General features: G+C 41.9%; 1 protein-coding gene across 1 annotated transcript; it reads left to right on the forward strand.

Moving 5' to 3' along the window:
* The first annotated feature begins 6 nt into the window (after nt 1-6).
* Nucleotides 7-12,948, forward strand: SLC25A51 (solute carrier family 25 member 51). The gene is made up of 3 exons (XM_014586010.2): nt 7-164; nt 4,996-5,120; nt 10,754-12,948. Exon 3 carries the CDS (start codon nt 10,795-10,797, stop codon nt 11,686-11,688), a length of 894 nt encoding a protein of 297 aa, XP_014441496.2. The 5' UTR covers nt 7-164; nt 4,996-5,120; nt 10,754-10,794; the 3' UTR covers nt 11,689-12,948.
* The last annotated feature ends 454 nt before the right edge of the window (nt 12,949-13,402 follow it).

Below are 13,402 nucleotides of genomic sequence, written 5' to 3' on the forward strand. Positions count from 1 at the left end.
GCGTTGACTCCTCGGAAGGGCGCCTATCATCTTGAGGTTGGGGTTCTTATCCGCGCCCCTCGGGGTCCCGGACTCTGGAGTGTCACAGACAGAAGGAGCCTTAGTGATCCTGTGTATCCCCTTCCCCCTTTTCACAGATCAGGGAAATGGGCGCCTGGAGAACGGTAAGTGCAGCCACATCGCCAGGCAGTGTTGTTCTGCGACACCATTTGCAGCGCGTTAACGGACGGTCAGTTGTACGAGGCTCTTCGGGCGTGGGGGTGCTGTTAATTGTTAAGCGCTGCCGGTCCTTCGGCATTGAGTTTCGTTGGTTGCATGGAACATGTGGACGCCTCGGCTCTGTTTACCCTTACAGCTCTACGCAGCTGGCCTTAATTCCCACCTGTTTCTCTACCTGTAACCTGTGAAACAGAAGGCCTTAAAATAAACGCTTAGTGACCTTGCTAGTGTGAATCCCCTTGGCCCTTGGTCTGAAAGGATTCTATAGCACCAAAAGGTGCTAGGACTCTTCAGATCCCAGTGGTTCCAGAGCACAGTGGTTTGGAACCAGAATGGACTTCAGCACATCTCAAGAAAATATTAAGTTGTTTATCTCTGAGAAGAGTTGACTCATCTAGTCTCCCTTTTGGTAGGCGAAAGTAAGATCAGGTTAGTGGATTTTTAAATTGTAGACATTGATTTGTATTTATAGTGGCATTCCAGTCCTAGTAAGAACTAGTAGAACCCAGGCCAGTCTTGCCCTGAATGCTGATTCAGACCTGCTGACTAGTGGGAATTCACATCCTTGGAGAATTATAATCACCCTTTTCCCCAGTTTTTTCACAAAGACCTTTGTACTAGGATCACATCCGGATCATGCTTATCCTTGTGGGCTGTAAATTACATTGTCTCATGCCCAAGAAGTTTGACACTTGAAATTGCTTTAAATCAACTATTCCTTGTTAACTTTGCTTCCTTCTGTTGAGATAGGTTGAGTATTTTAGGTAGTAAACAAATGTAAAGTTATGGTAAATAGTTTTTCAATACATTGCAAATAACTATTACCCATATTAAAGAACTTAATTACAGAATTTTGATACAGGGGTTAATTTAGCAAAGAAATGTAGGCATGTTACAGTAGAGGAAAACAAACATGTAAAATTCCAAACTCCATTGCTCCAGAATACTGTGCATGCTATCTTTTCTTTTGTTGCTAAATTAAGGATCTGTTCATGCCTTCCTGGTGTGTAGGGTGAAAGAGAGGAAAAGTTTTAAATCTTTTTTAGTATGAGAGGGTCTCATAACATCTCTTTTTCCTGTCTCCTATCTTTTAATTCTGAGAATCTAAATGTACATCATGTTTTTAACATTTAAGATAGTTTGATGTAATGGTCAGTAAATGACTAGGTAATATCTGTTACCACAGTTTTCTGTTGTTTTTATAACAGCCCCCCTATTACAGAGAGTCATGACAGACTGGTTGAACTAACTTTAATTTGTACAATTTTGGAGTGTAATATGAGTACCGTCCCAGTGAAAGTGAAAAATGAACATAGACAAGTGGGGTCCACAGTGGAGTGTGGGCTTTTCTCCATCCTGTCAGGATTTTGAGGAAGCGTGTACACCTGATGTTTTATCTGTGGAGTCAGCCATATGGGATCTGGTTCCCTTAACTACCATACCATAGGGCAGGCCCTAAGGTATTTTTGACTTTCATGAATTGTTGCAGTATTACATAATGTGTACATCTATTGATAAATACTCTTGGTGATTTTTTTTAAAAGTTGATTTATTCCAAAGAGAGACAGGTACCCACAACAGTCCATTCTGAGCCTCAGCTGTCCATGATTATGGGCATGCACATGTTTCCATCTGGCATGTGCAGGGAGGCCTCTGGGTTAGGGCATGATCTTCCCACGTGAGTTCAGCATTGTAGTGTTGCATTGCCACTGCACCACCATCTGGCCCCTCTTGATGATTTTTCTTTATTTAGAGGTCTTTGCTCTAGGGCATGTGTACCAGCCAGAAAGAGAGAGAAAGAAAGTAAGAAATCACCCCTTCCCCCTGAGGATGGCCACACCGCAATCCCTTCTCCATTCTCCTCTTGGAATATTGGGCATGCACGCACACGTGCTCGGCATGAGTTTAAGCCACTGGGTCCAGGACTTGAACTGTGGTCGACTACGTGGGAGTCCAGTGACATAGCCATTGCACTAGCTGCTGGTCCCCATCTCTTGATGATTTTTAACGTGTTTTAAGTTTGAAACTCTGAAGAAGAGCAAAGCATTATAGAAGTATCAAGCATTTCTTTTCTTTTTTTTTTTTTTGGTAGAGGTTTTTGCCTTAGGATGTGTGCACCAGACAGACAGTGAGAGGGAAAGTGAGAAATCTATCCCCTCAGGAAGGCTGGCCACATCATAATCCATTCTCCTCCATTCTCCTGGGATTTGAGGCATGTACACACACGCACCTGGCATGAGTTTCAAGCTACTGGGTCTGGGACTTAAACCGTGGTCAGCCATGTGGGAGTCCAACAACGTAATTGCTACGCCATCTGCTGTTCCCAGTATCAAGCATTTCTGTGCCAACTTTTATTATTAAATATTAGTTCATCTTAGATTGGCTAAAACAGAAGTAAGGATGTAGTAGATTATTAATAATTAACACTCAGAACTCTGGCAGACTTCTCAGGTATCTATAGAACATTTTTTTAAAAATCGTATCATCACAAAACCATCATACATTAAGAAATGGACGGCCAGCCGCATAGGGCAGTGCTGGAAACTGGTGTACCCATGATCCTGGCTGGCTGCAGGGCTGTGGAAAGGATCAAGGCTTAAAGATCCTGTTGAGCATGTCTTTGTCTGTCTCTTTCATGCTCAGGAATAAATAAAGTTTCTTTAAAAGTGAGAACACATTTTCTGTAGCAAATTTAATAAAAGGAAAAGGAAGGAGAGAAGGAACAAATAACATTCTGGGGACCATCTTAACACTTAAAAGTAATTAGAGTAAAATGAAATACTTTTTTTTTTAGATTTTTGTCACAGGGTACATGGGTTCACCAGAGAGGGAAAGTGAGAATCACTCCCTGGGGGGATGACTATACCACAATCCCTTTTCCATTCTCTGGGGATTCTGGGCATGCACACACTTGTGCCCAGTGTGTTTTTCAAACTGCCAAGTCCAAGACTCGAACCATGCAGTCAGCCATGTGGGATCCAGCGCCTTAACCACCATGCTACCTGCTGGCCCTAAAATTAAATATCTTTAAAAAATAATGAAAGTTTTATTCAAAGGAAAGTGTATATCTTCAAACACTCAAAATTATGAAGCAGAATAAATTAGCCATCTAACTTAAGACATTTGAAGAAAATAGAGATATAGCAGTATGAAGGAGGTAATAAAGAGAAGAAGCTAATTTGAAAATCTAAAAGGTGAAAAATAGTAAAAATATTTTGATAATTCAAGAGCTGGTTCTGACCTAGACTCTGGCACAGTCAGTAGCATACTGAACTGTAGTGCTGGAAGCCACATGGCCAGCCTGGTTGAGCTGGAACATGTTGTGTACATGTGCCAAAGATCCTGTTAAGAGTGTTGTGTACATGTGCCAAAGATCCTGACAAGAGTGTGTGTGTTGCTCATATATTTAAAATAAGTTTTAAAAGGAGAGAGAGCTAGTTCTTTGCTAAGGTGGCGGAAGTGTAGAGTAGATAAACTTGTTAATACTGCTCAAGAAAAAGGGGAATATAAACATATAAGGTTAGCCTCTGTAGTATGTTTGTATCTGAGGGTCTGATTCCAGGACAGTCTCAGATGCGATTTTTAGGGAATATTCTTTTGGACAATAAAAGCTACCAGAAAGGAATACATGGGCTCCAATGAATATATTGATCATCTCCTAATTCAACTCAAGGAGCAGCACAGATGTCTCTAGAGGGAGAAGTTACTGAAAGGACCCGCGAGAGGACCGTGTGTAAGAAGCTGATGCGTGTGTTGGACAAGGAGAGACACTTAGGTCTTCAGAGTGAGCAGCAGTTGAGGGAGGTGCTCCTAGATCAGCACAACCAAATTAGGATGTGTGGCTTGAAATAGCAGTTCTCCAGGATGAAAGAAGCTGTGCAAGATCTATTGTGGAGTCAGTGACCTCCAGAGCAAGAAAAATAAGAGACTATTAATATAATGATCTGTCAGGAAAAATTATTAGCGAAAGAGAAAACAGGAGTCTTTGGGAGATCATTACATGATGGCAGATGAGGATTTGAAGAGTGAAAGCAGCAGTACAGATGAGGGAAAAGGAGAGACCAAACTGCTGTTAGAAAGATTGATAGCTCTGGAGGTCCAGATCTGAGTCAGGCCATCAAAACTGTAGGATGTAGAACAGACATCGGGAAAGTGAAGCACATTACTTGCCAGATCAGCAGAACCAACAGCACGGCGCAGGAAAGCGAAAGGGGCTTTCATGAGAGAAACGGATGGGACCAGGCCATGGCAGCAAAAATACAGGTTCTGAAGGATGAGTAAGGATAGACTTATCAGAGGTGAAATCCTACAGCAGAGTTATTATTTTTTGCAGAGGGAAGATTTTGTATGTAGGGCTAGTCTACCTCTGATTTGTGAAAAGGATATACTATGTAAATTCATAATATAAACAGAGTTCAAGCAGAAAGAAGAAAAAAACTGGTTCTCTGCTAGGTGGCAGAAGTATAAACTAAAAAAATTTGTTGTCTTGCTCAAGAAAAAGGGGAACGTAAATATATAAGGTTAGCAATCATTTCTGGGGACCAGCAAGTGACATGGTGGTTAAGGCACTGGACACTCCCACACGGTTGACCACAGTTCAAGTCTCAGACCTGGCAACTTGCTTTCTCACTTTCTCTCGTCAAATTTTTAAAAATGAATGAATACATAAAATTAAATTAAAAATAATTTTTTAAAAATCATTTCTTAAAACAGCAAGTGATTGGTAAGAATATATAGATTAAATTTGGTTGATCTGGTTGTTTTATTTTTCTTAAGGACCTCTAGTTACCAGAAATGATTCCAGAAGAGAGATCCTAACAGACCAGTAACAATGGAAGAAATTGGGAAAGTCATCAGCAAGCCATCATCCCCCAAAACACCAGACCCAGATGCTGTTACAGGTGAATGCTTTTCAACTTTCAAGGAGCATATAGTTTTGTTTTGTTTTGTTTTGTTTTTTTGAGAGCTTTTTGCTATAGGGCACGAGCACTCGCCAGAAAGACAGAGAGATAGAAAGCATGAAATCACCCCCCAGGAGGGATGGCCACGCTGCAGTCCCTTCTCCATTCTCCTCTGGGGATCTTGGGCACACACGCACACAAGTCCGGTGTCAGTTTAAGCCACCAGGTCCAGGACTCGAACCACGGTCGACTACATGGGAGTCCAACGACATAGCCATTACGCTAACTGCTGGTCCCAAGGAGCATATAATTTTTATCTTTTTTTTTTAGAAATTGATTTTGCTGTAGAGCACAGGCACTAGCCAGAAACAGAGACAGGGAGAGAAAATGAGAAAGCATGCCCCGAGTGATGCCCATGCCATAGTCCATTCTCTGTTCTCTTTTGTTCTCTGTGCACTTTTGCATTTTGCATTTTTCTAGGCAAAAATGTGTCCTGACTTTTCCAAAGACCCAGTATATCTTGGCCAGCAGTTGGTGTGCTGGTTAGGTTGTTGGATTTCACAAGACTGACTCTGTAGTTTGAGTCCCGGACCCAGTAGTTTGGGAAACATGCTGGATGCACGTGAGTGCATGCCCCAAATCCCAGGAGAATGAAAAAGAAAAGGATTGTGGCATGGCCATCCCTCCTGGGGGGTGGCCATGGGGGGGAAGGATTTCTCGCTTCCTTTATCTGTGTCACTCTCTGTCTCCAGTGAATGCATGTGCCCTATAGCCCCCAAAAAATCTAATAGGAAGACTTGTCCTTCTAAAATAGGATTCAAGGGGCCAGCAGGTGGCATAATGGTAAAGGCAGTGGACTCCACATGACCGACTACAGCTCGAGTTCTGAACCTGGCAGCTTAAAAATCACACTGGGTGGGTGAGTGCGTGCGTGCATGTGTGCATGTGTGTGTGTGCGTGCGTGTGTGTCTGTCTCCAAAGTCCCAGGTGGATAGTGGAGGAGAAGGGATTGCAGCATGGCCATCTTTCCTGGGGGTGATTTCTCACTTTTCTCTCATTGTCTCTCTCTCTCTCTCTGGTGAGCACACATACCTTATGGCAAAACCTTAGAGAAAGACAAGAATTCAAATTTATTTATTTTATAGGGATGGGGGGGGTACCTCAGTAGGGTCCCCCATGCCATAATCCTGTCCCAAGCCTCTCAGCCAGGAGTCTGAACCTGAGGCCTCCCACTTGACTGTGTCATTGCCAGCAGTGCTCTACTACCTGTGCCACTGTGACTGGGAGGGCCAAGACTCAGTTTTGAAAAGGTGACAGTATTTTACATTTTATTATAAAGTCACTTTAAAAAAAAAAAAAAGAATTTTGAGGAGGAATAAGACAAAAATACACTGGAGTTTACCTGGAGAATATGTGAGAACCTGTAAGAACTCTGATAATTCTGATAAGAGTAGAGGAAAATCACTACCAGATAAAATACAGCCGAATGCTGCAGTAGGTTAGAACAGGTTGGTACTAGAGAAGAGATCTAGGCTATTGGAGAAGAGGAGTACGGGAACAAATGCAAGTGCCTCTGGGTCTTCAGGTTATGCAAACCACTGGTGAAAAGAAAGGTTTGTCAGTCAGTCAGTCGTGGCTTGCCTCACTCTATGCTGATGTTCCAGAAAGATTACAGTACAAGTGATGAATGAAACTAGAGATACTGTAGGATGAAGCCTGGGTTACTCATTTATAGTTTTGGAGTATTAAGGGCCTTCTAATGAGGACATAGAATCTAAAAGCTAAGACTGATTTTAATATCCAAATCAAAAACTTCAGAGTCACAGAAATAAAATAGACAAAAGTTGGGGGGAAAGTATCTGCCACAATTTGCCAGCCAGCCATCAGGTCCAGGACTCGAACCCTGGTAAACCATGTGGGAATCCAGTGCCCTTAACCACCACGCCACCTGCCGACCCCAACACCAAATTATATTTTAAAATATTAAGTAGCAAAATGCTTCACCCAGGTATAGGTACAAGGTTGCTCATTACAGCACGTTTAAAAGCAAAAACAAAAACCAGAAAGCAGCGTCCATATATAGGAGACAGGGTAAGTTTTATGTAGCACATCCATGTGGTAGTGATATGCAGCCATTCGGAACACTGCCTTCCCAGAGTGTTTATTGAGATAACTGATAACAGAACTTTTTCTCCATGCTGACAGTAGATTTCAAAATGCATTGAGGTGCACCTTTTTTCCCTTCGCGTGATCTTGTGAAGTGATGTACGGGTTGGGAGAAGGCGGGGAACAGGGTGGAGTGTAACAAGTTAGACCAACGCTTGGGAGGCCATTGCACTAGTTCAGGCCGAAGATGAAGGCCTGTGTAGGACAGTGAGCCTGGGGGAGAGGGTGTCAGTGTAATTGATGTACAACCTTTTTTCCCTTAGCCACCTAATGCAGCACACATTTTATAAATTTGTATTTAAATGAGTAGTTTTTTACTGCCACTTGATCACAAGCAGCCCCCAGCTCCAAGGAATCTGTCAGTGGAGCATATGGGTGATTTCTTGATCTAATTGTATTAAGACCTGCCAAAATTAGAAATAAATTTTCTGTGTTTACATTGCAGTGAAACAAATTTTCAGAGTCAGTTTCCTAATTTGAAGAAAATGGTTTGGACCTCAGAGTGGTATGACACAGCCAGGCATAGGTAGGCAGTGACAGGTTTGAGCCCTGGCACGGTCTAGCTCTCTGGGTAGAACCAGGTGACTTAGGAGAAGTGTCCTGACTCCTTTTATTACCTTCCTTCGGGTAACTTGGAGCTTACAAGAATATCAAGTCATAACTCTTCTTAACTGAGGGCAAGATTCTTTTTTTTTTTATTTTTATTTTTCTTTCTTTCTTTTTTTTTTTTTTTACCTTTCCAGAGGAAAAGTGTGCCCACCACAGAGAGACAGAGGAAGCACCCCCCACATTGGGGTGTGGTCTCCCCCAAATCCTTTCTCCTCTACTTCTCCATCCTATTGGGATTTGGGCCCAGCATGTTTTTCAAATCACAGGGCCGGGATTCAAACCACGTGGTTGGCAATGTGGTATTTGGCTCCTTAACCACTAGGCCGCAAGGTTGACCCCCCAGCTTTATCTTTTCTTAAGCAAGCCAGCTCAAGCTCCAAAGAAAGAGGCTTTGAGCCATAGATTATACCAATAGTTATTTTTTAATAAAAATCTGTCTTATGAGCAAAGGGCACATAGATCTTGATATACTTAACTTAAAATGGTTTATTTGTGTTTGTTTCACATGAGAACTTGAAAAATAATTACATAGCAGTGCTAGGGGGTCTGAGAGTTTCCTGGCGGTCTCCCATGACACAGGTCCTAGCCTTCTCTGCCCTCATCATCCTTCTCCCACCTGCATTCTCACCTTTGTTGTGCTCCTATAAGACATACATGAATAATTCTTTTTTTCCTCTTTTTCTTTCTTCGTGATAGAGCCCGTGTATCCACATGCAAGTGAGAGAGAGAGAAAAGCACCCTCAACAAGACAGGGTCTGGTCATGCCAAAGTCCCTTTCCCCCAGTCCTCCAGCCTGTTGGATTTGGAGCAGTCATGCTTATCTCTGGTGTATTTCAGGCTGATTGGACCAGGATTCAAGCTGCAGTCACCATGTGGGATCAGTTTCTCAGGTGCACCTTACTGAGCGCCATGTAGGATCAATTTCTCAGGTGCACCTTACCGAGCACCAAGGAACCAGCCCAATGAGTACTATTTAAGGAATATGATATTGCTGCTCCTTTATACAAGACCTGTTCCTTAGCCAAAGTTACTGCTTTGCCTAAAATGTGCTCAATTCATCCTTATGTATATAGCAACCCTTGTTCAGCTTTCAAAGCCCAGCCCAGTAGTCCTGTCCTGTCTGTCACTCTCTCCAGACAGCTGGTTAATTAATAGTCCCTCCTCTCTGGAGGAGCTTTGAGACCTTGTACCTACTTCTTTTTTATTTTTCTTCTTTTTTTTTTGGAGAGGATTTTTTGTTTTGTTTTGTTGCTACAGGTCGCGTGCGCTCGCTAGACAGAGAGACAGAAAGCAAGAAATCACCCCCCGGGGGGATGGCCACGCCGCAGTCCCTCCTCCTCCATTCTCCTCTCGGAATCTTGGGCACGCACGCACACGAGCCTGGCGTGAGTTTTAAGCCACCGGGTCCGGGATGTGAACCATGGTCGACTACGTGGGAGTCCAGCGACATAGCCATTACACTAACTGCTGGTCCCGAGACCTTGTACCTACTTCTGCGATGGCTTTCATCACCCTGTAGTCTCATGATTTGCTTGTCTCGTCTTTCCTGACATAGGTTTCTGACACACATAGGGTCTTCAAAAAGTTCTCAGAAGTGCGTATTATAGAAAAACTGTGTGTTGATTTCAAAATCTTGTGCACCACAATAAAGTCATACTTTAATTCCATTTTCTGTCAACTTTTTCAAGTCCTCTCATGCATATTCTTTATCTAATTTTCACTCTTAATTTTCAAAGGTGGGTAGTACTGGCTTTATTTATAAATGTGAACCCAAGGCTCAGAGAGGTAAAGCCGTTGCCTTAGGTCACTTTGGAAGTTCCATCTCTCTATTACTGATGACCTTTTGTTATCCTGATTGGGCTTTCATTATTGTCACTATTTTTTTTTTAACTATTTAATTTTATTTATTTATTCATTTATTTTCATTTGACCAGAGAGAGAAAGAGTGAGAAAGCAAGCTGCCAGGTCCGGGATTTGAAGCATGGTCAGCCATGTGGGGGTGTCCAGCACCTTAACCACCACGCCACCTGCTGGTCCCACTATCTTTACTTTTAAGAACAACTGAATAGATGCAGCAATTTTGAAATTAGAAAATATAGACAAACCATTCATTTTAGCTTTTTTTTTTTTTTTCCCGAGAGGTTTTCGCTATAGGGCACGTGCGCTCGCCAGACAGAGAGAGACTTAGAGACAGAAAGCGAGAAATCACCCCCCAGAGGGGATGGTCACGCCGCAATCCCTTCTCCATTCTCCTCTCGGGATCTTGGGCGTGCATGCACACGCACCTGGCGTGAGTTTTAAGCCACCGGGTCCGGGACACAAACCGCGGTCGACTACGTGGGAGTCCAGCGACATAGCCATTATGCCAACTGCTGGTTCCCTATATGTATATATTTTGATACAAGTAAAATTGTCCTGGGGACAGCAGGTGGTATGGAGGTTAAGGCAGCTTAATTCCACATGACCAACTCCATGGTTTGAATCCCAGACCTGGTGACTTAAAAGTCATACTATGTGCATACCCAGAATTCCTAGAGGAGAATGAAAGAGAAAGGATTGTGGCATGGCCATTCTACTAGGGAGTGATTTCTTACCCTCCCTTCCCTCCGACAACGTGCCCTATAGCAAAAATTAGAAAAATTGAAAGGAAAAAAATTATACCATAGCACTGTACCATGTCAATAAAGTTTTTTTGTTTTTTTCTTTTGTTGGCTTTTCTCTGTAACACTGCTTATCAGTTAAAAAAAAGGACTCTTACCTAAATTTTATAAACACAATTCAGTTGGAGGAGGATCGTGGGGAAATTCCATTCATTTGTATCTGTAAAAAGGTTGCCCTTGTCATTTTTTTTTTTATAGGTTAAAAAAATGCTTCATGAAGACGAAAGATCTTAAGCAACATGATGGGTTCAGAAGCTCATGAAAAGAGGCCACCAATCCTAACATCTTCTAAACAAGAGCTTTCGCCTCACATAACGGATGTTGGTGAAATGAAGCATTATCTGTGTGGCTACTGTGCAGCTTTCAACAATGTAGCCATCACATTTCCAATCCAAAAGGTCCTCTTTCGGCAACAACTATACGGAATCAAAACCCGGGATGCCATACTTCAGTTGAGGAAAGATGGATTGCGAAACTTGTATCGCGGAATCCTTCCTCCGTTGATGCAGAAGACGACGACGCTGGCGCTCATGTTTGGTCTGTACGAGGATTTGTCTTGCCTTCTCCGTAAGCATGTGAGTGCCCCAGAGTTCGCGACCCGTAGCATGGCAGCAGTTCTTGCAGGGACAACAGAAGCAATTTTCACTCCACTGGAAAGAGTTCAGACTTTGCTTCAAGACCATAAGCATCATGACAAATTTACAAACACTTACCAGGCTTTCAAGGCACTGAAATGCCATGGAATTGGGGAGTATTATCGAGGCTTGGTGCCCATTCTTTTCCGTAATGGGTTCAGCAATGTCCTTTTCTTTGGCCTTCGTGGTCCCATCAAGGAGCATCTGCCTACAGCAACGACTCACAGTGCTCATTTGGTCAATGATTTTATCTGTGGAGGGCTCTTGGGGGCCATGTTAGGATTCCTGTTTTTTCCAGTCAATGTTGTAAAAACTCGCATACAGTCTCAGATTGGTGGGGAATTTCAGTCTTTCTCTACAGTTTTCAAAAAAATCTGGCTAGAACGGGACAGAAAACTGACAAATCTTTTTAGAGGTGCCCATCTGAATTACCATCGGTCCCTCATCTCTTGGGGCATAATCAATGCAACTTACGAGTTCTTGTTAAAGGTCATATGAGAAAGAATTGTCAGTTAAGTGCCATTTATCAACTGAATAGACCTTCTTAAGAGAATGCGTTTTGGCCTTATTTCTAATTGGCCAAGTAAAAGTTGGTGTCACAAGTCCAGGCCACAGTGAACTATAGGCAAAGCTGTTTTCCTAAGCAGCAACAAAAACAGAATAAAAAGATTCAATAGGAAAAGTAAAGGTTTTGTATTGTGTCATTATCCTAAGCCCTCTAGGCTAATTGCCTGGTAAATAACTGTCCGTTGATGGCCTATTGGAAGGGAACCTGATAGCCAAGATATAATTCTTTTTCTCAGAACAGTCTTCATACCTTCTGTATTGAAATGTAAGTGGCCATGACCACACATGTAGAGGCTCTCTGGGCCCCAGGACTCCTCAGGCTTACCTTTGCTACTCCATTACTTGCTGTGCTGCTCTCAGGAGCATTAGTTTTAAGACTGGTAGTCTTCATTCAATTTAAGCATATATGAGGGGAATTCAAAACGTTTGTGGAAAAATGAAATTAAAGCATGAGTTGACTTGGGTGTAAAAATAAATTTGAAACCCATGCATAGTTTTTTCATAATACACATTTTCCACGAACCTTTTGAGGACTTCGCATGCATGGTACGACAAAGGAGCAGAGCAGAAGAAAAACAGCTCCTTAGTTACAGGCTTGCCATAATAAATTTGCTTGCGTTAGTTTTGAGACTGGGCACCTACTGGGGTAGTCATTATCCAGCCTGTGTCTGTGTAGACATGGTAGAATCAAACAGCTGATGGAAGTTCCCATTTTGCTTTCAAGCTTTGACCATTTCTCTTTAATTCTGAATGTGACCTTAAATCTTTCCAGAATGTCCTCATGCTAATTTCACTTATATCACTGCCAAAAAATGGGGGGACTTACAGTTTGTCGTGTTTCATCCTGTTAAGTTTCATATTATGTATATATCAAACTATTCAACCCAGTTTCTTTGAATTATTGGTGCCAACTTAGCAAAAGGCTTTGAGTGTCTTTTTCCCACTTTAGTAATAATTTGTCATATTCAAACATCCCATTGTCTTGAAACTCCTTTTTACAAAATAAAGGCACTTCCATAAAATTTTATTTTGGAAGTGTCTTAGTACAACTCCATATATTTTTTTCCTTTTCCTGGTTTCTAAATGTAACAGAGTAGAGGGGACAGAATAGCTTTCACCACACCACTAGCTGTCTCTTATTTTCTCTTGGAAATAGAGACAGAAAAACATCATGTCATGGAACCAGGAAGATTGAGAGCATGTGATCTAACTAACGACATCCGAAAGTTTTCTTCAACTCTAGAAGTTGGTAATAGTGGGATAGCATACCTTGTCTCTTAACAGAAAAAAACTTGTCAAAGGAATCAGAAAATACTAAAATATTTTTTCCAGATAAAATGAGAAGATCATATACCAATTGAATAACTAATGAACTTAGAAGAAATATCCTGAAAAAGTGGTTTATGAATCTTATTTTTAAAACCACGTAATTATATAGTTAAGATTCTTTTCCGGCATCTGATATGACAGAGTAGGTAAGTTGTTTTTCGTTACCAGTTTTTCATCTTTCTAGCTAGTTGTGAATATGTGCACATACTGACCAAAATAAAATCAGGGCCTCAACTGGTAGTTTACTCGAAGTTTATGGGCATATAGTCCCAAAAAAGCTGTTTACCTCTATATGCCATATCGCTGGTAAAATAAA

This window comes from Tupaia chinensis, unplaced genomic scaffold, assembly GCF_000334495.1.
Source record: "Tupaia chinensis unplaced genomic scaffold, TupChi_1.0 Scaffold000104_1, whole genome shotgun sequence".
Lineage (NCBI taxonomy): Eukaryota > Metazoa > Chordata > Mammalia > Scandentia > Tupaiidae > Tupaia > Tupaia belangeri.

Bases quoted from the DNA above. Each gene is read 5' to 3' on its own strand.
- SLC25A51 (XM_014586010.2), top strand. From the start codon at position 10,795: ATGATGGGTTCAGAAGCTCATGAAAAGAGGCCACCAATCCTAACATCT.